Source organism: Pristiophorus japonicus, chromosome 9 (assembly GCF_044704955.1).
Source record: "Pristiophorus japonicus isolate sPriJap1 chromosome 9, sPriJap1.hap1, whole genome shotgun sequence".
Lineage (NCBI taxonomy): Eukaryota > Metazoa > Chordata > Chondrichthyes > Pristiophoridae > Pristiophorus > Pristiophorus japonicus.
In genome coordinates, this window is record NC_091985.1 from 79,500,732 (window position 1) to 79,526,464 (window position 25,733).

The following is a 25,733-nucleotide window of genomic DNA, read 5'->3' on the forward strand; positions in this document are numbered from 1 at the left end:
GGGTGGAAGCATGTCTTCCTCGATTTCAAGGGACTGCCTATGATGATGGACAAGTTGTAATCTAAGGGTCAGAGGAGTGGGAGGATGTGGCCTGGGACATTGCAGCTGCAGAACATTGCTCAGGCAATGTGCATGGAGGGAGTAGAAAGTGAGGACAGGTAGTTTGAAGTTAATACAGGATTAACTAAAGTTTGTGAAGGGTGGAGTAGGGGGAGCTAGTAAAGAGAGCATTTTGAGAAATCAGTCCTTGAGGTGATGAAGGCAAGAATGAGGGGTTTGGGCATTATTGTGGGGTGGGGGGCGCGGGGGAAGAGGTAGGGGCACATGCAGGCAATGTTCCAGAGGTGGAAAGATTGACTAGATGTAGAGTAAAACGTTCAGCTCCAGGTTGAGCGAAAGCTAGGTTGCCATGGCCCAGATTTAGGTGGCAGCTGGACTGGTTACTGGAACTGGACATATACAGATGCTGTCCGAAATTGAAGAATAGTTTACATTTTTCCACTGGTGAGCTGAAAATTTTATTGAATCATCTATGGCTTAATGCTGGACAGATAGTTGTGTAGAACATCTACAGCCTTGGAGTCAATGGTGGCAGTGACAGAATTGACTATCATCACCATATATGTGAAAGCTGATCCTGTGCTTTTGATTCTGTTGCTTAGTAGTAAATAGATGGTTACCATGTAGGTATGGGAGTCATGCAGTTGTTTGAGGAGATGTAAAAGGCTACTTTGAGACAGATAGGAATGGAGGTAGAGAGAGAATAGTTCTGTGAAGCTGGAGGTCATTGTTAATGGTGTTGAAGGCAGTGGAGAGGTTGAGGAGGGACAATAAGCCAATTTTACAGTCACTGCATTGAGGCTCTCTGTCTCTCATCTCCCATGTACTGTAAAACTCGAACAAACCTTAATGTTATATGTAGTTTCAAAATTGACTCAAATGTTAATAGAATATTTAATAATTTTAAACACTTCAATTCTGCTCATCCTAATTTTCCTTTCAATTCTTTCTCAATTCTTTATAATTTATTTCATTTTACCTGTAATCTTTATTTCTTTTCTATCTAATATGACAATCTGTACTTGCCTCGTCTTTTGCATTGCCTGTTCCCACTGTCCATTTTGATTAAGGAAGCAAATTGCAAAAACATGGGTTTGATTTTGTTAGTATTGAATAAGATGTACAAGTATAGTGATGTTTTTTCTAAAGTAACAGAGCTATCAGCATCACACTGAAGAACTTCAGGAAGTTATACTCTGTAGAATGTTACACTCTATGGGCCCAAGTTTAGGCTGTCCCGCAGAATGGTGCACCTCTGAGAGGCCCGCCTATTTTGTAGAATGAAAAGTGCGCCTAAAACTTATCTCGCAATTCTCGGTGTTCAGCAGGCCTGTTTAGCCATCGGCGCGGCGCAGCACAAGCAGCTGGGGGCGGAGCGACAGCCCTGCGCCGAAAAGAGTGCCGGCAGCTGCGCACGTGTGCAGTGGAGTCTGTGCGCGTGTGTAGTAGCTCCTGGCCCTCCCACCCTGTCCTGTCTCCGGGCGATCCTATTCCTGGCCGAAGGGACGTTGCGATGTTTGCTGCCCCTATCCTGGGCCAAGTGGCCTGCCTGCCTCACCATCCCTCACCTCGCCTTGTTGCCACTGCCCTTACCTCGAGGCCTCCTCGCTGGCCTGCCTGAACACCTTTTCAGCAGTGGGCCCCGCCAGACCAGCAGCTCTTCGGCGGGGCCCGCCCGAACTCCTCTCCGGTGGCGGGCCCTGCCCAAACACCTCAGCGGTGGGGCCCGCCCAACCAGCTCTTCGTCAGGCAGGGCTGCGTGTGCTGTTGGAGGGCTCCCGGTGCTCTCGAACGGATAGGTGCTGGAGTAAGTGAGTAAAAACTTTTAAATTTTGATTTATTCATTTATTGATTGATTTTTATTTTTTTTATATTTTTTTATTTATTGATTTACTGATTGATTTATTTATCATTTATTATTGATGATGGCTCTTTATTGCTAAAAGTGAAGTATTTAATGCTTTGGAAAATCCCCTAACTTCCTTTCCCCCCTCCATCTCTGGCTACCTGCGCCTAATTTCTAAAGTGTACGCGAGTTTTTCTGAGCATACAAAAGTCGACACTTTCTCCATTCTAAGTTAGTTTGGAATAACTTTTGTCCTGCCTAAACTTGCAAAGCAGGTGTAAGTGGCTGGTAATGTCCCCCTTTGAAAAAAGAAGGAACTAAAATGAAACTAAACTAACTCACAAGAACTGGAGCAAACTAAATGCCGAGAATTGCGATTTCTAAGTTACTCCAAACTAAACTAGTTGCTCAAAAAAAATAGGAGCAACTCCAGTCAAAACTTGGGGCCCATAGAACTTCCACGTCAAAAGATCCTGGTCCTATTGCTTTTCTAAGTCAAAAGGTCCTGCTTATCAGATGTGAGGCATATTAAAGATCCAAGATGGCTTCCATTTTTGGAGTGGAAGCAAGTCTTCCTCGATTTCAAGGGACTGCCTATGATGATGTGATTGAATAAGCTGATCTTTGCCAAGATGAGAGAAAGGGTGCTATAATTCTGCTTGAATGCTCCAGGGGAAACGTCAGTCAGGGTTCATTTTTCTGATTACTCTCCAGTAATACCAACAACAATAACTTGCATTTTATAATTTTATAATAAATTGCATATTATAATAGCCAGACTTTAACTAGGTAAAACGTCCCAAGGAGCTTAACGGGGGTGTTATCAAACAAAATTTGACACCGAGCCACTTAAGCAGATATTAAGACAGATTGGCCACAGAGGTAGGTTTAAAGGAGAATCTTAAAGGAGGAGAGTGAGGCATAGAGGTTTAGAAAAGGAATTTCAGAACTTAGGGCCTAGGCAGCTGAAAGCATAGCCGGCAATGGTGGAGCAATTAAAATAGGGAAAGCGCAAGAGGCTAGAATTGGAGGAGTGCAGATAGAAAGTGTGCTTGTGTGGATACAGGGAGTCCGACTGTATCAGGCTGGGTTGTGTGACAACTCAGTTGAATAACACTCACTCAGCTTATAAACAATAATTATTACCTGGCCAGGCATTTAAGCACAATTGGTGCTCGTGGAACTCAACAGGAGTCAAAAGCCTTCAACAGGGGAGGAAAAGAGAAAAGTGGAAAATATTAACAAAAGAATGTCAAAGAGGAAGGGTTGCCGATCGAACAGTATGCTTGTCAGTGGCTCACTGAGCAAGTATGCTGCGATACATTAACTTACCTTTGGCCTGTTAAGGGTTAATATATCAAAATATAATTATATAACAACAGTTTTAGCAGGAGCGTCTATTTTAATGAATAGTATTGATTTATGTATTCCCTTGAGTGTAGATTAAGGGGTAATCTGATCGAGATGTTTAAAATTATGATGGAATTCAATAAGATGGGATGTAGAGAAAATGTTTCCACTTGTGGGGGAGACCAAAACGAGGGACCATAAATATAAGATAGTCATTAATAAATCCAATATGGAATTCAGGAAAAACTTTGTTACCCAGAGAGTGGCTAGAATGTGGTTGAGTTGAAGAGCATAGATGCATTTAAGGGGAAGCTAGATAACATATGAGGGAGAAAGGAATAGAAAGATATGCTAATGGGGTTAGATGAAGAGGGGTGGGGAGGAGACTCGTGTGGAGTATAAACATCAGCATAAAACAATTGGCTGAATGGTCTGTTTCTGTGCTGTAAATTCTATGTAATTCAATGTAAATAATAAATATATACATCTCAATGTTGTCTTTACTCAGTAATGTGTAACAATATTATTGACTGACTATGGCATTGCTCTGTGGGAACTTTAGGACTGGCATATGTTGTTTAAGATGACTGGCTGCAAGTAAGTTCCTACAACAATTTAATCAGGTTCCTAACTCTAAACATGCTAATATAGTTTGCACAACATAACTTTCCCTATATTACAACAGTGAATACACTTCAAAACAAATGTTATTGGTTGTAAAGTGCTTTGAGATGTCTTGAGGTAATGAAATGAGCTATATAAATGCAAGTCCTTTCCCTTTCCTTTATAAATGGCCTCACATCACATGATATAAGCTTCTTATCTCACTTCGGTGGAAAATAGAATGTAAACAATATAGGTGGAATAGTAAACTACTTTTGCGGAGTCACTGGCAGTTTAAAAGTAAACCTCAGCGAGAACTATCTCAAAATAACCACCTTGAACCACTATGCATGATTGAACAATCAAAAAAAAACATACACCCAAAGTAACAGTCACCTAAAAAAACCTCAGCACCAATGTCTTTATTTAAGCAGACAGCACCTATTTAACTTTCCCTATCAGTGTGGATGCTCTGGAGAAATTAGCATGTCCTAAAAATTCTACCATTAATGGAATAATTTCACTGCCTCCACCTACAGACTACACCACAAGAATTAACAGGAAAATTGCGCATTTTTTGTGGGAGGATCAACAGGGTGTGAGAAAATAGGTAAAGTTATTTGAAAATAAGGTGGAAGGTAACCTAAAGATAGGTAACCGAGAGCCTCAGGTGAGCCCATATCACCTTGTCCTTTAGTTAGGGGGATATTGGAGTAGCTTATGGAAGAATTGCAGCAGGCACCTGGGAAAGTGATGGAAGATGAACAGGCTTAATCTTTGAAATAAGAACAACTGAGTTATGAAAGATAAACCAGAATTCAGTGATCAAGTGTATCTGGAGTGTTCCTCACTGGCAGATCAAGTGTAAACTATAAAATATCTGGATTTGCTTCATTATGAGGTAATAAGGATTTATTGTTAGATGCTACTCACAGATATAATTCTGTGAGGATAGAAAGGGTATCTACCAATTCAGAGATCTGCATTTAGGAACCAATTTTTTAACCGAGTAATGTGACAGGAAACAAAATATTGCGAAGGCTCAGTTTCAAGTACGGGTGGTGAATAACCAAAGGGTGGTGAATAAATGAAGATATTTATTTGAGAAACAACATTTGCATGAATGGTAGATCTGGCACTCAAAACTGCTCTCACTAATATTTTGCTAATTTCTGTTGGCATAGATAGGATGAAAGTGATTGGAGAGACACAGGAAAACGACCTATGAGAGAAGTTACATTCAAGAGTGTGGAGATTATGCTTGTTTAGGCATGTTCTTTGTGTGGCTGACTGAGACTAAATTTAAAACTGGTAAAGGTGCTCCACATTATGCATTTGATGCCTGAGGAACTGTGGGTGATTTGTGTTATAGAATTGTTAAATATGCCGGCATCTTTCAGCAGTGCAATATGATAAGTAGCTCCACAACTGAGGTTGGCTCAATAACCTGTGCGTGACAAAGCCTAAAATGACCACAAAAAATGTTTAATCATATCTAGAGCAAGCGATTTGATCTAGTCAGACCCGTTTGGGCAAAAGAATGTGCTAACTAGTCATTTGCAGGATGTTGCACCACATCAAATCATTTGTTTTAATTATATCCTATTTAAATTGATGTAACTTTTTCCCTCAGGCCAAAAGGAGATGAGTTTTAAACAGGCTATACTGTGAAGAAGACTGACATGTTCATTTTTGTCACTTCAAACCACAGTTTGTGCTATAGTACTTCTAGAACCCAGATCTCCTAATAAGCTTAATTTTTTATGTTCTAGACATTGGCTTATCGTTGATGAGAAATGGAATATGATTACCGGTAGGGTGGAGCCTACCTTGGTGCTCGTTACCATATCCAATGAGAATGGCTATCTGTGTCTTAATGCACCAGAAATGGAAGAGCTGAGGGTCCCTTTGAAACTGCCAAAGTCAAATCTTGTGAAGATGTGCAGGTAACCTATTTAGAGTTTTCCATATTTCTATGCTTAAAGAGGCAGTTTTTACTGCTGCTCATATCTACCGGTGGTCAGATCAAAGTATGTAGTCTGTGCTGAAGTGCTCTGCTTCAAATGGATAATTGAGCAGTCTTATCAGTTGTGAACTTTTAAAGGAGGAAAAAAACACTTGATACAGAGTGGGACTTTGGAGTACAGTGAATTAGATTGCTGTGCTGAAAGCAATATTTGTTTTTCTTCTCTGGCACCTCAGCTTGCATCTAATCTCGGTAAAAGTTGGTATAGGTGGGTGCAAGGTACGCTTTAAAACAATTAAATTGTAATTAATTATACTTGATTTTATGCTTCAATGAGACAAGAGTTGTAGATTCAATTCTGGATTTCCATTCCATATTCTAATACCATTAAATATTAGGTTTATCAGTTGAGGAGGACATTGTCTTGTAATTTTTTGCGACAGTGATGTCAATAAAAATGACAACTGTGGTATCTGGTAACAGGAAGTGACTCACTATAATATTTATAGTATGATAAAGTAATGGGTTGGAACATATTCTGATTAGATTGGTGCAACTAAAGATGAAATTCTGATTTCTGGCATGATCACAATTTCCAGCAGCCTTCCCCAATGGGAGTACCAGGCAATTGTAATCTTAGAACAGGGTGGAAACTTATTGCTGGTTTACACTTCGATTGCTTTTACAAGAATGTTGCCTGGACTGGAGAATTTTGGCTATGAGGAAAGATGGGAGATGCTGGGTCTGTTTTCTTTGGAACAGAGGAGGCTGAGGGGAGACCTGATTGAGGTGTATAAAATTATGAGGGGCCTGGATGAATAGGAAGGACCTGTTTCCCTTGGCAGAGGGGTCAACAACCAGGGGACATAGATTTAAAGTAATTGGGGGAGGTTTAGAGGAGATATGAGGGGACATTTTTTCACCGAGAGGGTAGTGGGGGTCTGGAACTCAGTGCCTGAAAGGGTGGTAGAGGCACATTTAAAAAAAAACGTTTATGTTACTTAAAGTGCCGTAACCTACAGGGCTATGGATTAAGAGCTGTAAAGTGGGATTAGGCTGGATAGCTCTTGGTCGGCCGGCGCGGACACGATGGGCCAAAATGACCTCCTTCCTTCCATGCTGTAAATTTCTATATTTCTATGTTTCAATTGCTTTTGATGGAGGAACACAAATCAAACTGTAAAACAGAATTTGATTAAATCTCTTTTTTAAAAGTGACAAGTGGGTGAGAATTCCTCTGGATACTTTTACAGTTTTGCTTAAAATACCAAACACAGGAAATATTCATGAGCAGGCTTACAAATCATTACAAATGGGTATGATTTGGTGGCCATTACAGAAACGTGGTTGCAGGGTGGCCAAGACTGGGAATTAAACATACAGGGGTATCTGATGATTCGGAAAGATAGACAAGAAGGGAAAGAAGGTGGGGTAGCTCTGTTAATAAAGGATGATATCAGGGCAGTTGTGAGAGACGATATTGGCTCGAATGAACAAAATGTTGAATCATTGTGGGTGGAGATTAGAGATAGTAAGGGGAAAAAGTCACTGGTGGGCGTAGTTTATAGGCCCCCAAATAATAACTTCACGGTGGGGCGGGCAATAATCAAGGGAATAATGGAGGCATGTGAAAAAGGAACGGCAGTAGTCATGGGGGATTTTAACCTACATATCGATTGGTCAAATCAAATCGCACGGGGTAGCCTGGAGGAGGAATGCATAGAATGCATACGAGATTGTTTCTTAGAACAGTATGTTACAGAACCTACAAGGGAGCAAGCTATCTTAGATCTGGTCCTGTGTAATGAGACAGGAAAAATAAACGATCTCCTAGTAAAAGATCCTCTCGGAATGAGTGATCATAGTATGGTTGAATTTGTAATACAGATTGAGGGTGAGGAAGTTGTGTCAGAAACGAGCGTACTATGCTTAAACAAAGGGGACTACAGTGGGGTGAGGGCAGAGTTGGCTAAAGTAGACTGGAAACACAGACTAAATGGTGGCACAATTGAGGAACAGTGGAGGACTTTTAAAGAGCTCTTTCATAGTGCGCAACAAAAATATATTCCAGTGAAAAAGAAGGGCGGTAAGAGAAGGGATAACCAGCCGTGGATAACCAAGGAAATAAAGGAGAGTATCAAATTAAAGACCAATGCGTATATGGTGGCCAAGGTTAGTGGGAAACTAGAAGATTGGGAACATTTTAAACAACAGCAAAGAATGACTAAAAAAGCAATAAAGAAAGGAAAGATAGATTACGAAGGTAAACTTGCGCAAAACATAAAAACAGATAGTAAAAGCTTTTACCGATATATAAAACGGAAAAGAATGACTAAAGTAAACGTTGGTCCCTTAGAAGATGAGAAGGGGGATTTAATAATGGGAAATGTGGAAATGACTGAGACCTTAAACAATTATTTTGCTTCGGTCTTCACAGTGGAAAACACAAAAACCATGCCAAAAATTGCTGGTCACAGGAATGTGGGAAGGGAGGACCTTGAGACAATCACTATCACTAGGGGAGTAGTGCTGGACAGGCTAATGGGACTTAAGGTAGACAAGCCCCCTGGTCCTGATGAAATGCATCCCAGGGTATTAAAAGAGATGGCGGAGGTTATAGCAGATGCATTTGTTATAATCTACCAAAATTCTCTGGACTCTGGGGAGGTACCAGTGGATTGGAAAGCAGCTAATGTAACGCCTCTGTTTAAAAAAGGGGCAGACAAAAGGCAAGTAACTATAGGCCGGTTAGTTTAACATCTGTAGTGGGGAAAATGCTTGAAACTATCATTAAGGAAGAAATAGCGGAATATCTAGATAGGAATAGTGCAATCAAGCAGACGCAGCATGGATTCATGAAGTGGAAATCATGTTTAACTAATTTACTGGAATTCTTTGAGGATATAACGAGCATGGTAGATAGAGGTGTACCGATGGATGTGGTGTATTTAGATTTCCAAAAGGCATTCGATAAGGTGCCACACAAAAGGATACTGCAAAAGATGGAGATACGCGGAGTCAGAGGAAATGTATTAGCATGAATTGGCTGGCGAATAGAAAGCAGAGAGTCGGGATAAATGGGTCCTTTTCGGGTTGGAAATCGGTGGTTAGTGGGTGTGCCACAGGGATCGGTGCTGGGACCACAACTGTTTACAATATACATAGATGACCTGGAAGAGGGGACAGAGTGTAGTGTAACAAAATTTGCAGATGACACAAAGATTAGTGGGAAAGTGGGTTGTGTAGAGGACACAGAGAAGCTGCAAAGAGATTTAGATAGGTTAAGCGAATGGTCTAAGGTTTGGCAGATGGAATTCAATGTCGGAAAGTGTGAGGTCATCCACCTTGGGAAAAAAAACAGTAAAAGGGAATATTATTTGAATGAGGAGAAATTACAACATGCTGAGGTGCAGAGGGACCTGGGGGTCCTTGTGCATGAATCCCAAAAAGTTAGTTTGCAGGTGCAGCAGGTAATCAGGAAGGCAAATAGAATGTTGGCCTTCATTGCGAGAGGGATGGAGTACAAAAGCAGGGAGGTCCTGCTGCAACTGTATAGGGTATTGGTGAGGCCGTACCTGGAGTACTGCGTGCAGTTTTGGTCACCTTTCTTAAGGAAGGATATACTGGCTTTGGAGGGGGTACAGAGACGATTCACTAGGCTGATTCCGGAGATGAGAGGGTTACCTTATGATGATAGATTTAGTAGACTGGGTCTTTACTTGTTGGAGTTCAGAAGGATGAGGGGTGATCTTATAGAAACATTTAAAATAATGAAAGGGATAGACAAGATAGAGGCAGAGAGGTTGTTTCCACTGGTAGGGGAGACTAGAACTAGGGGGCACAGCCTCAAAATACGGGGGAGCCAATTTAAAACCGAGTTGAGAAGGAATTTCTTCTCCCAGAGGGTTGTGAATCTGTGGAATTCTCTGCCCAAGGAAGCAGTTGAGGCTAGCTCATTGAATGTATTCAAGTCACAGATAGATAGATTTTTAACCAATAAGGGAATTAAGGGTTACGGGGAGCGGGCGGGTAAGTGGAGCTGAGTCCACAGCCAGATCAGCCATGATCTTGTTGAATGGCGGAGCAGGCTCGAGGGGCTAGATGGCCTACTCCTGTTCTTAATTCTTATGTTCTTATGTTCTTATGTACCCAAGATGATATCTGATCAAACACATTTGTATTACTTTTTAAACTTTTTATTTTGTAAAGAGTGTGGGGATGCGATATAGAAGGTCGAGATTGTGGTGATGAAGCAGCTCATTGGATCAGTACCTACTTAAAAAATAGCAAGGCTTTCCGACTGGTGTGCTATGAACCTTCAATGAAACCAAGATATCCAAAGGAGAAGGCACCACTTTTCAGGGACAAGGATAAGGTAATTTGTTTCAGTATACTGCATAGATTTGACATGTATGATAAAATTGCAGTACATTTACATTTTTTATTCATTTTATAAGAAATAAAGGTCATTGTAATTCCTTGAACTCTCCCTGGTCTTTGAGGACATGCACTGTCCCCTTTCAAGAGCATAGACAGTAAACCCGCTCCTGGACCTCTGCTTGTGCTGATCTGTGACCAACTGCTAAAAGGTGCATGAGAGTTAACTTTCCTTTGACATCCCTGTTTACTCTGGTCTTCACCTCCCTCCTCCTTGTATTCAGAAATGTCTTGTTTGGTGTGAGAGATGTATCAGAATTTTGGAATGTCAAATCACACCAATTTAACTTACATTCTTGTATATCTTTAGGAGGATAAATGTTTAATTGCATGTTTGTTTCATTGCTCCTTCACGGCAAAGGGAGGCAGAGGAAATCTTACAAGGACACCCTGAAAGCCCCCCTGAAAAAGTGCAACATCCCCACTGACACGTGGGAGTCCCTGGCCAAAGACCACCCTAAGTAGAGGAAGTGCATCTGAGAGGCCGCTGAGCACCTCGAGTCTCGTCGCCGAGAGCATGCAGAAATCAAGCGCAGGCAGCGTAAAGAGTGTGCAGCAAACCTCTCCCACCCCTTCCCTCAACGACTATCTGTTCCACCTGTGACGGGACTGTGGTTCTCATATTGGACTGTTCGGCCACCTAAGGACTCATTTTTAAGAGTGGAAGAAAGTCTTCCTCGATTCCGAGGGACTGTCTATAATGATGATGGTGATGTTTCATTTCTTCATTCCTATGGGAAAAATGGAATTCAAGTCTTGTACATGCACATTTTATGTATGTGCCCCTTTCAGAACTGCTGTCATCATCGCTCCCCAAAAGAAATAGTCTTGACCTGTCCATCTTCTCTGACTACCACCTCACCTCGAATCTCCCCTCCCAGTCCTATGTCCTTGTAGGTGGCATTGTCTGCCATCTCCATGCTCATGTCATCCACAACTCACTCTTCAAATTCCTACAGTATGGTTTCCACCCTGCTTGGTGCATTGAGAGCACTATGGTTAAAGTCAGCAATGATGACAGCTATAGATCATTATCCCTCCTAGAACTCCTCAACCTTTCCATGGCACATGGCATTGAATATGATCAAAGATGCCTTCTTCCTGCATCGCCTCTCATCAATGGTCCACCTCCACTAGACCAGTTCTACTTGTTGCAACACAGCTAGAGCATCTCCAGCGACGACCTCCTCCACCCTCCACACAGTAACCTCCGAAGTTCCCAAACACCCTTTCCTCATCTAAATACTGTCCATCCATAGTCCTGGGGAGAGCTTTTGTATGTATGTTGATGACACCCAGCTCTACATCTCCACCACATTCCCTTTACCCTATGGAAATATCTGTGTTGTTAAACTGACTGTCTGACCTTAAGTCATGGATAAGCCAGAATTTCCTCCAACTGAACACAAGGAAGAGCAAAACCATCAATATATGTGCGCCGAAATCTTCACTCCCTTCACTCCATGGCTCTATCTTCCATGCCAATTCCCGGTTGCTTGCTCAGGCTAAATCTGGCAGGATGTAACTTGGGTATTCTATTTACCCCAGCTGAATTTCAAAGCTCTTTTCCCCTACTTTACTATCAAAACACATATTTTATGCCTTTGTTATTTCTAGAATTAATTTTGCTGCCGTCTTGACCTCCACATACCATAAAATCCAAATCACCCAAAACTCTGCCATCTACATCATGACTCGTAGTGAGCCCTACTTCCAATTCACCTTCATCCTAGTTGACCTACACTGACTTCTCATCCCCAACAGTTGACATTAAAATTCTCATTTATACATGGTTTCACAGCCATGTCCCATGTTAACTCTACTTCCATGCTCTCTAATCCTCCGAATTTGACTTTCTATGCATTTCACTCACGCCCTGTTCCACCTTTGGTGACAGAGCCTTCAGTTGTTTCTATCCTACTCTCAACTCATAAACTCTTCCACCGCTCTACTCTCATTTGTTCCCAGGTCCTGTAGGTACTGTACACAGCATTGACATTGGCAGCTGTCTTTTAAGAACATAAGAAATAAGAGCAGGAGTAGGCCATAATGCCACCTCATGCCTGCTCTACCATTCATTAAAATAATGGCTGAGCTTCTCCCTCAACTACACTTTCCCGCCCTGTCCCCATATCCCTTAATTCCCTTAGTGTCCAAAAATCTCAGTCTTGAATCTAATCAATGACTGAACATCCACAGTCCTCTGGGGTAGAGAATTCTGAAGATTCACAACCCTCTAAATTAAGATATTTCTCCTCATCTCAGTTCTAAATGTCCAACCCCTTATCCTGAGACTAGACACTCCAGCTAGGGGAAACAGCCTCTCAGCATCTATCCTGTCAAGCCCTCTAAGAATTGTATATGTTTCAGAGATAATCTCTCATTCTTCTAAACTCCAGAGAACTTAGGCCCATTCTAGTCAATCTCTCCTCATCCCTCTCATCCCAGGAATCAATCTAGTGAACCTTTGTTGCACCCCGTCTAAGGTGCGTATATCCTTCCTTGGGTAAGGAGACCAGAACTGTACACAGTACTCCAGGTGTGGTCTCACCAAGGTCCTATGTAATTGCAGCAAAACTTGCTTACACTTATACTCCAACCCCCTTGCAATAAAGGCCAACATACCATTTGCCTTCCTAATTGCTTGCATGTTAACATAATTTGTGTACAAGGACACCCAAATCCAACATTTACTCGTCTCTCACCTCTTCAAAAATATTCTGCTTTTCTATTCTTCCTACTAATGTGAATAATTTCACATTTCCCCACATTATACTCCATCTGCCACCTCCTTGCCTACTCACTCACTTAACCTATATCCCTTTGCAGCCTCTTTGCATCCTCCTCACAGCTTACTTACCGAACTAGCTTCATATTGTCAGCAAACTTGAGTACATTACACTTTGTCCCCTCATCTAAGTCATTGATATAGATTGTAAATACTTGAGACCCAAGCACCAAATCTTGTAGCACCCCACTAGTTACGGCCTGCCAACCTGAAAAACCCTAATCTGCCAGATGTACTGCTTTGCTGTCCTCTGGGGAGGGTACCTTGGTGTGTCAAACAGGGTAACCTTGCTCAAACCACTTTCACATCACCATCTATCAGAGGAGGATTCGGATGCTGCACTGCTGCATCACTGATCCCTCCGTTCCTTGTGTCGACATTTTTGTTGCCACCCACTGTGTTTTTACCACTTTGCTCAAGAGAGATTTTTCCCAGCTTATAACTTTTCACCCTTCCCTTTAAATTGGATTTAAAAGCTCCTAGCTCCTCTGATTTCTCCCCTGCCCCACCCTCAGGTGATCATATTACCAAGACACCAACAATGCAGAGAGTTGGTTTAAGTTGTATGTATGAGCTGGACTTACATTACCCAGCGAACCAAATGCCTCGCACTCTGTTGGTGTGTGTACCTGCCCATGTGATACAGTCTTGGTGGTGCTTTTGCTGGAATCGCAATATCAAACCTTAAATGTGAATCCTACTACTTTTTTCTAGAGGGAATAGCAATTAAAATGCTAAAAATTGTAAATCCTACTTGAAATATAAACAAGGCAGATTAATTTCTAAATTGCCGAAGGATCTAGGAAGTCACCCTGAAGATATGGCCTTAGACAAAGGACTAGGCACGTGGAGTCTACTCAGTATAAATGAGCAAGTGGGGAGTGAGCATTTATAGCCAATGGGTGGAAAATTTAATGCGATTATGGACCGCAAGGCTAAACTCAGGGCAGTGAAAACACATAGGCCTAGAAATCTGAGGAGGCCCAAAGTGGGCGGTGCCACCGTGGGGCAAGGTTTACTCACACCCCTAAAAAGATCACAGGCTGTGCCGTTATTTTGGTGCTGCCTGCTGATTTGGATTATTGAAGCACACAGCCTAGCGAGGAATGAGCTGCCTTAGGCTGTGCACTTAGCATGAGGCCCAATGTAGCATGGCTGTAGCGTCCCTGGAACAAGGCTGCCTTTTCTTAAAGCTGGGCTCTAATTTTAGAAAGCAGTCTCGAGCCCTTAAAGAGTCTCTAGCCCTTAGAGCTCAACTGCCTTTTATGAAAATTTAAAAAAATCATTTCCAACAAGGCAGTCTTCAGCTCTTAAAGCTGAACTGCATTCTGCACGTAAAAAAATGGGAAAAGTGTTTCAGCACTAACATAAATGGGTCAACAGGCCAGGGAAAGGGCATCCAGGGTCTTGCATGCAGCACCCCAGTTTTGTCCAGGGGGTCAAAAGTATAAGAGAAGTCCTCTACTCACAGGAGGCCAGGAAGCCCACCATAAAGAAGGATGTAGGACCAGTTTTGCTGATGTGTCGGTTTGAAAACAACTATCCCTGAGTTATCTCTTCTGTAGATACATCAAGGATCTGACGAGGCCTTGAGACAGTGCAGATGTACATTTTATTTCTTGGCTTAGGTTTTGCAAAGACTGCTTCTATCGAACATATTTTAACCCTCTATTCCATGTCTGATTTGTCCAGTGTGACTTAATTGCCCCACTTCAGTCCCTCCTTTTGGTGATCTTGGCTACCCGACCCAAGGTGACCAACTATGCTAACTATCTGCCTTGGGTCTGCTGCCCCCGCATCAGTGATCAGCCGAAAGGTTTGGGAGGCCCAGTGCTTTGGGATTAGATAACCCCATCATCCTGCTGTTTCTCTAGCCACTTACAACGTTCCTTCACTAATGCTTTAGCTCGCAGTCGGTTCTTTCGCGTTGTGCGAGCCCTGCATATTGCAATCAGCCAGCCTATCACCAGTATTAACTGTACAATCACCATATCATGTGAACCCAAGGGTGTATGTTAACATTCATTCCCCAATCCCAGGCTGATATATACCACGGGACCTCCCGAAGGTCCCTGTTAACCTTGTCTTCTAATTTTCCCACAGGGGATCTTTAATATCACTTAGATCCTCCACAAGATGTGGAATTGGAGCCACCATGTCCTCCTCATATAGCTCCAGATCTGCCTTTAACTCATCTGTTACATTTAGAGTCACCGCCTTTCTTGTGTGGATATCTATTAATCTGGCACAGCCATGCTAACTGGTACCCGTGGGGTGAAGCAGAAGTTAGGTTTTGGGATGGGGCAAATCAGGTTCCCGTAGTTGTAAGCCTGTTGGTTAGTCACCACACAGTACTCGCCTCTGCCCCTCTATGCAGAGTGTGTTGGGTCGGTCCAGGCTGGGCTAGATTCTAGTCCACAGCCTACGGTTCAGTTGAACCCACACCTGTTCATGCTATCTCTTCCTACTGGGTGTGGACATATGGTCAGGCTCCCTACCCGGCGACACCGGAGAGGGAGATTCCTCGCATGCTTCCATTCATTCTAGTGGCATACTGGTCCATGGGGTGATACCAGCCCCACCAATGTTGAATGGAAGTCCACATACACCATTCCCCCCCCCTCCCCCCCCCGGCCCCCCAACCCCCTATTATCCGGAAGACTCGGGTCATCCCCTTCAATGTACATGCTGGGCGAGGGAAAGCAAGTGTGTGCTGTTTACCCAATTGGGAACCTTTCCTTGATTGGCTTGTTCCAAGTTATGGCGGACCTGTCCCACCACCCAGTCTCTGTATGCATGGCACATATCTTGTTTCATCCTGTCAACTTCATCCTTGTATTCCCTATCAATTAGTTTATTGATAGTAGCTGCATGCCCTTCTAGGACCATTATTCCCTTCAATAGCTGCTCAGCTGTCACCTTCCCCAACTGTCCCCCCTCCTGGGCGGACTGTGTATAGAGTTGTAATAATCGTCTCCCGGAGACACTCTGTGCATTACTGAGAGGATCTCATCATATAGTTGGACCCCTTCTGAGCATATCACAATCTCACTTTCTAGTCCCTGTGTGTGTACGGAACAGAGGTAGGTGTGGCTCTTGAGGTTTTTACTGTTACTTGAGTGGTTGATGGGGTAGTGGGATCCTCGCCTTGCTGGGGTATTCCGGAGACTTGTACTTCCACACTTTTCCCCCCGCACACAAGCTAATTCCTCATAGAGTGTGCGCATTTTAATCATCCACATAACAGTTATTCCCGTTGTATAGCTCCCCAGCCATCCTTTCCCTAGTGTTGTTTCCTGGACAACTGAGACATCCATTATTCCGGAGCTACAATTTAAATGCACTGTTTTCCAAATCGTCACAGTCAATGTTCCTTGCTCTTGATCACAACTGACGTCGCCCGAATTCTTGTAATACAGGCCTTGTTGTTCCTTTCGGTTGGCCTGCACAGCTCTTTGTGAAGACGATACAGTTTCTCCGTTCCTCGCTAGCAGAGTGTAGTAAGCCGTCGTGATTGTGATTCCCACTAGGGCTATCCACATCCTCGCGCAGCTTATCATGGTACCTGTGGGTGATAAAGAGCAGATACCCTGGGACTGTCCGCTTACTGATTAGTGAGTTTCTTCAACTGTGACCAGTGTTTCTACCGTCCTTGTCCATGTATCTCCACGCACGCGCATGTATTGCTAGTGAGTAATATTTCGTATGGCCCCTCCTATCTAGGGGAGAGCCTGGACTCCTTATTAATCACCTTACGCATCACCCTTTCTCCCACCTGGGGCACTTCTGCTGGTGATCCCAAGTCCTGCTGTTTATCCAAACAATCTTGTTGATCCCTAACCTTTTGCCACATCCCCTTCAGTTGTTCACTGAGTTCCATGACGTACCACCTGACCCTGTCCCAGAAGGGTCCGAGATAGGCCCCACCGGTCACAATCCCCTCCGGTAACTTCATGGCTCTCCCAGTCATCAACTCATACAGGGTGAGTCCGGCTCGGGGTGGTATGCAGACGCATCAAAATTGTTGGCAACAGGTCTGCCCAGGATTGACCCGTCTGTTGGATCGCCTTGGCCAGAGCTGTTTTAATGAGTGGCGAATAACTAGACAGTATTTCTTACCATTACGTGATGTAATGAGTAGCCCAGTGAAGTCAATTTGAATGTTTTCCCACGGGCCCCGTGGTCGGGGCTGGTGGCTCATTCTTATTTTTCCTGCCCTTCCCGGGTTGTGCTGCGCGCATGTAATGCATTTCTTACAGTACTTGGCCACCTGGCGTCCCAGCACTGGCCACCGCCATTCTTTCTGTCAGCTCGTGATCATGGCATTGCGCCCCCGGTGCTCTATGCCATGGTGTAGTTCCATCAGCATTCCTCCCAGGCGCTCCCATTCTGCTTTTTCCTTTTCATCTGGATCTGTGTGTAACTGTTTAATGTCCATGTCCTTCTCCCCGAGTGCTAGCGCACAAACGGATTCTGGGTCTGGGTCGAGGGACTCAGCTGCTTCGCGAGCAGCTATGTCCGTGGCCTCATTCCCTTTCTGTACTTCGTTAACCACTTTCTGGTGAGCTTTTACCTTCACCGCTGCTTGGGCAGGTTTCGTAGAGGCGTCTAGCAGTAGTTTAATTCTCCCTTCATGTTTAATTGCCTGGGGAGTCCTCCCATTTCAGCGCGCTACAATTGTGGGGTTCCCCTTGCTCCAGAAGTCCTTCTGCAGGGTTTTCCCTAGTGTCTCACACAATTTTGAGGGACTCATCTTTTATTTTATTTTCAATTTGGTGAAAGTCTCATATCCGGAACTAGGGATATTCACACTTTGAAATAACCAGAATTTCATCGAGGCCACAATGAAAGGCCGGTTTTCATTGGTTAATTAACCTTAATAATTCCAATTACATTCAGACCAATATTTTTATTTTCATAGCCAATATGTTATTAACCATACACAATACAGAGCAAATAAAATAAAACGACATAACACAGTAATTTTATGTCAGTTTCCATATTCTTCTTTCTTCAGATGCCTTTCCAATGAACTATAAAATACTGAATTAGTTTTTGTATTTAACAAACATCACAAACACATTTTACACAGAAGGGAAAAAGGGTGGAGCTTCCCCTAGTTTGTAGCTCTGAGAAATTTATGCAGGCTTTTTTAAAAAAAAAGGTACATTAACGAAGACGGTGCTTTTTAAAACGTTCAATTTTTAAAAAACGTTCAATTTGTTTTTAGAACTGTAACTTCAAGGTTGAAGTTTTATTTTTTGTCAAACAACCCGTCTTTTGTGCATCTCATCAAAATAAATCCGCACCTGCGTTTCTAACTTAAAATCTATTTCAATTCTAGGTATACAATGAACATTTAACACTCAACTTATTCATACTTTCTCAGATCCAGTACAACATTCATACTTTCATACAAACTGAAAACTTTTAAACAACATCCTTTCACTCAATGAAACAAAATAAAGGGGGACTAGCAACTATGGGATGTTCCCGGGGAGTCACTATATTCAGTGCTGTGTACTCGATTTACTGGCCACACAGGAGAATTGGTAGTGGCTACAATCTCCTTCAAAACCTGTCTGTCACCAATTCCCATACTTATCTGGGTCACTTCTTCACCTGCCTCAGGGCGTATCATGTATTGTCGGTGTACTTTGTGTTCTGGCCCCTGAACTCTAATGGCTTTTTGCGTGGATCTCCTATCCCCAGAGAGACACCCTTTGAGTTCCTTTCCCCAGTCCAGCCCGACCGTCGCCGAAACTTAACCCCCCCACTGACCGTCCTTGGTCCAATCCCTGGCCAGAACTTGCACACTACTGACGTGAGCGCGGCTGTCAAGCCTCTGGACTCCCCGTAGGGTTGTCTTCTTACCATAGCGCAGATATTGCCACGTTACCAAACTCCGGCTTTGTCAGTTTTATTTTTGGAATTTCGTTTCTTGTGCTTATCTGCGAAACACCATTCGTCAGACATCGCACATTAGAAGACATTCTACCTAAATTATTTTCTTATCCCAAATTTACTTGTTTTGATCTCTAACAGACACTTTATTTGCTCGGATATCCCATTTGACTTGCACCTGACGCTCGGAACACATCAGATTTGAGAGTGGTAATTTTAAAATACTCACTCAAGATGGTCCGGTCCGATCAGTGTCTCGTTACCCGGAGATATCCTGCTGACTACGCCAAATAAAGTGGAGATTAAATAATTAACCTCGACACAGTCTGTTAGGAATCATACACACAAGTTTATTTTACTTGCAAGGGAGGAACAGGCTCGTAAGAACTCTCCGCCCCTGTCCTCTACAAACAAAGAACACATAGGGTTTTTATACATTTACTCGGCCCAAAAGTGGCTGAATATTCAGTACATGAGACATACATTGATTTGAATGGACACAGCCCCTTGTCATTCAGGTGAAGCTGGTTTCTATCCCCTCTCCCCCTTGGACCTTTCCCCCCCAATGCGTTTCTGTTGTTTATGCAGCTTTGGAATGCTCTTGTTCTGTTTTGACCTTTGCTTGTACTGGCTACCAGTTTTGCTGATGTGCCGGTTTGAAAACAACTATCCCTGAGTTATCTCTTCTGTAGAAACATCAAGGATCTGACGAGGCCTTAAGACAGTGCAGATGTACATTTTATTTCTTGGCTTAGGTTTTGCAAAGACTGCTTCTATCGAACGCATTTTAACCCTCTATTCCATGTCTGATTTGTCCAGTGTGACTTATTGTCCCACTTCATACTCTAGGCCCTTCATAATTTTATAAATCTCAATGTTTCAAAGAAAACAACCTCAGCCTATCCAATCTTTCCTCATAGCTAACATTCCCCAGTCCAAGCAACATCCTCATAAATCTGCTCTGTACAGCACAGAAACAGGGCATTCGGCCTAACCAGTCCATGCCAGTGCTTATGCTCCACTCAAGCTTCCTCCTGTCTTCATCAAAATGTATCAGCATAACCCTTTATTTCCTTCTCCCTCATTTGTTTATCTAATCGTCCCTTAAATGCATCTATATTATTCGCTTCAACCACTCCCTGTGATCGTGAGTTTCACATTCTCATCACTCTCTGGGTAAAGAAGTTTCTTCTGAATTCCCTACTGGATTTCTTGGTGACTATCTTATATTGATGGCCTCTAGTTATGCATTTCCCCACAAGTGGAAACATTCTTTTTGTATCCACTCTTATCAGAACCTTTCATAACTTTAAAAACTTCTATTTAGTCACCCTTCAGCCTTCCATTTTCAAGAGAATAGAAACCCAGCCTGTTCATCATTTTCTGATATGTATACCCTCACATTTCTGGTATTGTCCTTGTAAATCCTGTCTTCAGTGCCTCTATATCCTTTTTATAATATGGCGACCAGAATTGCACACACTACTCCAAATGTTTAGCGTAACTTCACAACTTTTCAATTCTATTCCTCTAGAAATAAATCCTAGTGCTTGGTTTGCTTTATTTAATGGCTTTGTTAACCAGTGTTGATACTTTGTGATTTGTGTATTTGTACTCCGAGATCCCTTTGCTCCTCTACCCATTTAGATTCTTATTTTCCAAGTAATATGTGACCTCCCTATTTTTCTTATCAAAATGTAATACCTCACATTTATCTGTGTTGAACATTTGTCAATTATATGCCCATTCTGCAAGTTTACTCATGTATTGGCTATCCCCCTCCCCCCCCCAATTTGGTGTCATCTGCAAATTTAGAAATAGTGTTTGTGATTGCAAGGTCTAAATCGTTACTGTAAATTGTGAACAACAGTGGTCCCAGAACTGATCCTTGTGCAACACCACTACCCACCTTCTGCCACTCTGAATAGCTACCTTTTACCCCTACTCTCTGCTTTCTGTCTTGAAGCCAGCGACTATCTATTGTGCTACTTATCCTCTAACTCCGCATTCCCTGACCATATTCATTAGTCTATTATGTGGTACTGTCGGGGCGTGTATTTGTTTTACACTCTACCCTGATTATTTGACCTCAGAACTTATAGGGGAAAAGGACAACATGTGGCACAAAAATTAGGCTTAACCCAATGTCAGTTTTATTATGCAGAAAAACTAACCAAAACTACAGAACTAGATTTCTGAGAGAAATCGACTAGAGACATACAATCACCCTTCCTGGTTATAGCTTGTAAGTTCATGGTCATTGGTTCCGTAACCGGTTGGTTATTCTTCTGGCCGTTCTCTGCTGTGCTGTTCTTTCCGTGTACGTTCTTCTTAAATGTCATGTGTGTACATGTGTTTTTCTACTTCTTCTGTCTCTTCCGATTAGTGTCCAACTGCTGTGTCGAGCTGCTTCTAGCTTATATCCAGGTTTTGACTGACCACCCGCCACTGCGGTTTCTGATAAAATGTTTGTATCGATACGTTGCTTTGTGGTGATCCTGGTTGATTGACTGCAATAATGGACTCTTCTGTTCCCAGTTTGTACATGGAGTCTGCGAGACTCAAAATGACTCCCCATCTTAACACCTCGTTCTCCCAAAATGTGCACCTGTGGTGATTTCTTTGTTGTCCGGTCTTTTTGCAGACTTGGCATCTTCAATGAGTTTGTTTTTCCTCACTCTTGGTTAATCAAGTTCAGGGCCACATGTAACAACTCCGTTGTTGTTATGCATAAAGTCAGTTTTGGTTCCTGACCACAGAATGTTCTTAATTGGGGTCTGTCATCACCTGCTCTAAGGCTGGCACCTTGTTGATCCCATTGTCCAGTTTAATTCCAAAAGCTTGTAGCAAACTCCAAAAGCTTGTAGTAATCAATTTTTAGAGCATGGTCTCCTTCTGTGCTTTTTCTGAAGATTTATAACCTTACAATACCTTTATCAAAGGTCTTCTGAAAATCAAGATAAATAGCATCTGCATTACCCTTGCTGTTGCCTCTTCAAAAAATTCAGTTAGTTTGATCAAGGAAGACTTTCCCTTTTGAAATCCATGCTGACTATTTATTACAGTTGCAATATCCGGAACTCCAAAAACCGGAATTGTTCAAAAACCAGACATTTTGCGCATAGCTGATGGAGTCGTCCGTCTGAAATCCGGAAAAACATAAAAACGAGAACAGACTCGGTCCTGAGGAATCTGGATTTCGGACGTTGTACCTGTATTATATTTTTCATTTCTAGGTGTTCTATTTTCTCCTTTAGTAGGGATTTCATTATTTTTCCTACCACCGATGTTAAGCTGACTGATGTATAGTTCCCTGGACATGTTCTATCTCCCTTCTTAAATATAGGTATTATGTTGGCTATCCACCAATCCTCTGGCACTACACCTTTTTCTAAAGAATTACTAAATATATCTAGTAAAGCCTCTGCTATTTCTTCCCTAGGTTCTTTAAAAATGCACAGATGCAATCTGTCTGGACCAGGGATTTTATCCTCTTTTGAGTTTCATTAGTTTATTTAGTATATCTCCTTGTTTTATTTTAAATGCAGTTAACTCATTACTAATCTCATCATTCAATGTCATCTCCACCTCTTCTATCTCCCTGGTAAATACTGAAGCAAAGTAATTATTGAATATCTCTGACATCTCTCTCTTGCTGCCTGTGGTATTATCCTCTTCATCCCTTCGTGGCCCTATTCCTATCCCAACTTTCCGTTTTTATTTATGTGCCTGTAAAATATTTGTTTTATGTTCCTTGATAATTTAATTTAATTTCATAGTTCCTCTAATTATTTTTTTTGACTTCTCTCCTTATCCCTTCATAAGGGGTAAGCCATTTAGGACCGAGATGAGGAGGAATTTCTTCACCCACAAAGTGGTGAATCTGTGGAATTCTCTACCACAGAAAGTTGTTGAGGCCAATTCACGAAATATATTCAAAAAGGAGTTAGATGAAGTCCTTACTACTAGGGGAATCAAGGGGTATGGTGAGAAAGCAGGAATGGGGTACTGAAGTTGCATGTTCAGCCATGAACTCATTGAATGGTGGTGCAGGCTAGAAGGGCCGAATGGCCTACTCCTGCACCTATTTTCTATGTTTCTATGTTTCTATATTCTGCCTTATCTTGCTGTCCATGTACTTAATGTATGCCTCTTTCCTTATCCTCAATTGTTCCCTTATGACTTTGTTCATCCATGGTATTGTAAGTGGTTTCCCTTAGATGTTTTCGAAGCACCCCCACTTTACAATAGTTCTAACACTGGGAATTATTACTGTACTGAACAGATGAATGAATCACGGACAAATACCTTGGTCTCAACCGGCAATGCTTTATTAAAGCTAAACAAACACCTGCACCCAGTAAAACCACACACACCCTGGTGTGTAAAACAAACAAATGCAGTACAATACACAGTGTGGCCTGTCTAACAGGCCCCTAATGCGAAGTACCCCAACGTCTAAAACACCTCCCCTGTAAACACCTAAGAATTTGGTTGGGAGAACGCACGATACCCCCCACACCTTGGCTGTGATCTTAAAAGATGTGAGTGCAGAAATGCTCACTGATTTCACTGGCTTACTCGCTGCTTCTTCCGATGAAAAGGTGTCTCTTCTGGTTTCTTCTCTCCGTCACAATACGGAGGGTTGGATTCTTGTAGGGGCGAAGCAGCGAGGCACGAGAAAGAGCTGTGCCCACATGGAATGCTTTTATATCCCAAGTTCGTTTGCCTTTTCAGGCTGAATAAAGTTTGTTTCGAGGCTTCCTGTGAGTGTGTCTTCTGCTTTTACCCAATAAAGTTCCTTGTTTTTGAGGCTTCCTGTGTTTGAGTCCAGTGATGGGTTTTCGCTTCCAGGCAGGCTGGGCTAAATGGCTCTCTATTGTTCTGATAACTCATCCAGGAAATCACTGTTTGACGAGGTCACTTTGCCTAACAATGGACTCCATTAGCCCACCTCCTGCCTTATGTTGGCCATTGTCATTCCAAACTCCCTGCCCATCATTCTAAGTCCAATATGGAGCCACACCTGGGCCCTTCCCACAAACAGCTTCCAGCTTTCTTTCTGCGGTGAGAAAAATATTAAACGCAATGTCCAGACGATGTCCAATAAATCCTTGGGGGTTCGATGCTTCCAGTCCTTACAGTGTCTCATTAGTGTTCTGCTTATTCTTGTTTATTAGCGAATATATTTTTCCTGGACTCTGCTGAACACTGTTTTAAAAGTTTTCCATTGATATTCTACATCATTATCAAAATTCCCTGGATTCTGGGGAGGTCCCAGCAGATTGGAAAACTGCAAATGTAACACCCCTATATAAAAAAGGAGGCAGACAAAAAGCAGGAAACTGTAGACCAGTTAGCCTAACATCTGTGGTTGGGAAAATGTTGGAGTCCATTATTAAAGAAGCAGTAGCAGGACCTTTGGAAAAGCAAAATTCGGTCAGGCAGAGTCAGCATGGATATATGAAGAGGAAGTCATGTTTGACAAATTTGCTGGAGTTCTTTGAGGATGTAACGAGGATTGGCTAACTAACAGAGAACAGAGAGTCGGGATAAATGGTTCATTCTCTGGTTGGCAACCAGTAACCAGTGGGGTGCCGCAGGGATCAGTGCTGGTACCCCAACTATTTACAATCTATATTAACGACTTGGAAGAAGGGACTGAGTGTAACGTAGCCAAGTTTGCTGACGATACAAAGATGGGAGGAAAAGCAATGTGTGAGACGGACACAAAAAATCTGCAAAAGGACATCGACAGGCTAAGTGAGTGGGCAAAAATTTGTCAGATGGAGTATAATGTCAGAAAGTGTGAGGTCATGCACTTTGGCAGAAAAAAATCAAAGATCAAGTTATTATTTAAATGGAGAAAGATTGCAAAGTGCCGCAGTACAGCGGGAGCTGGGGCTACTTGTGCATGAAACACAAAAGGATAGTATGCAGGTACAGGAAGCCAATGGTATCTTGGCCTTTATTGCAAAGAGGATGGAGTTTAAAAGCAGGGAAGTCTTGCTACAGCTATATAAGGTGTTGGTGAGGCCACACCTGGAATACTGTGTGCAGTTTTGGTTTCCATATTTATGAAAGGATACACTTGCTTTGGAGGCAGTTCAAAGAAGGTTCACTAGGTTGATTCCGGGGATAAGGGGATTGACTTATGAGGAAAGATTGAGTAGGTTGGGCCTCTACTCATTAGAATTCAGAAGAATGAGAGATGATCTTATCAAAACATAAAAGATTATGAGGGGATTTGACAAGGTGGATGCAGAGAGGATGTTTCCACTGATGGGCGAGACTAGAACTAGAGGGCATGATCTTAGAATAGGGGGCCGCCCATTTAAAACACAGAAGAGGAGAAATTTTTTCTTTCAGAGGGTTGTAAATCTGTGGAATTCGTTGCCTCAGAGAGCTGTGGAAGCTGGGACATTGAATAAATTTAAACCAGAAATAGACAGTTTCTTAAACGATAAGGGGTTATGGGGAGTGGACGAGGAAGTGGAGCTGAGTCCATGGTCAGATCAGCCATGATCTTATTGAATGGCGGAGCAGGCTCAAGGGACCGTATGGCTTACTCCTGTTCCTATTTCTTATGTTCTTATTTGTTTGCCAATATTGTTGTCCATTTTATCTTCCCAATTTCTATTCTCAGCCCTTCAAAATCAGCTTTTCTCCAATCTATTACCCTGGTCTTTGTCATATCTATGTCCTTTTCAATTATTATGTTAAAGTTTATTTTATTATGGTCGCTACTGCCTAGATATTCCTCTACCTTTACTTCTTTT

At 42.5% G+C, this 25,733-nt stretch overlaps 1 protein-coding gene across 1 annotated transcript in view; it reads left to right on the forward strand.

The window, feature by feature from the left end:
- Nucleotides 1-25,733, forward strand: part of marc1 (mitochondrial amidoxime reducing component 1) — a 74,540-nt gene that overhangs the window by 8,852 nt on the left and 39,955 nt on the right. The window contains exons 2-3 of the mRNA XM_070889528.1: nucleotides 5,632-5,805; nucleotides 10,035-10,200. Coding sequence (XP_070745629.1) covers nucleotides 5,632-5,805; nucleotides 10,035-10,200 — 340 coding nt within the window. The remainder of the gene's footprint in view (nucleotides 1-5,631; nucleotides 5,806-10,034; nucleotides 10,201-25,733) is intronic.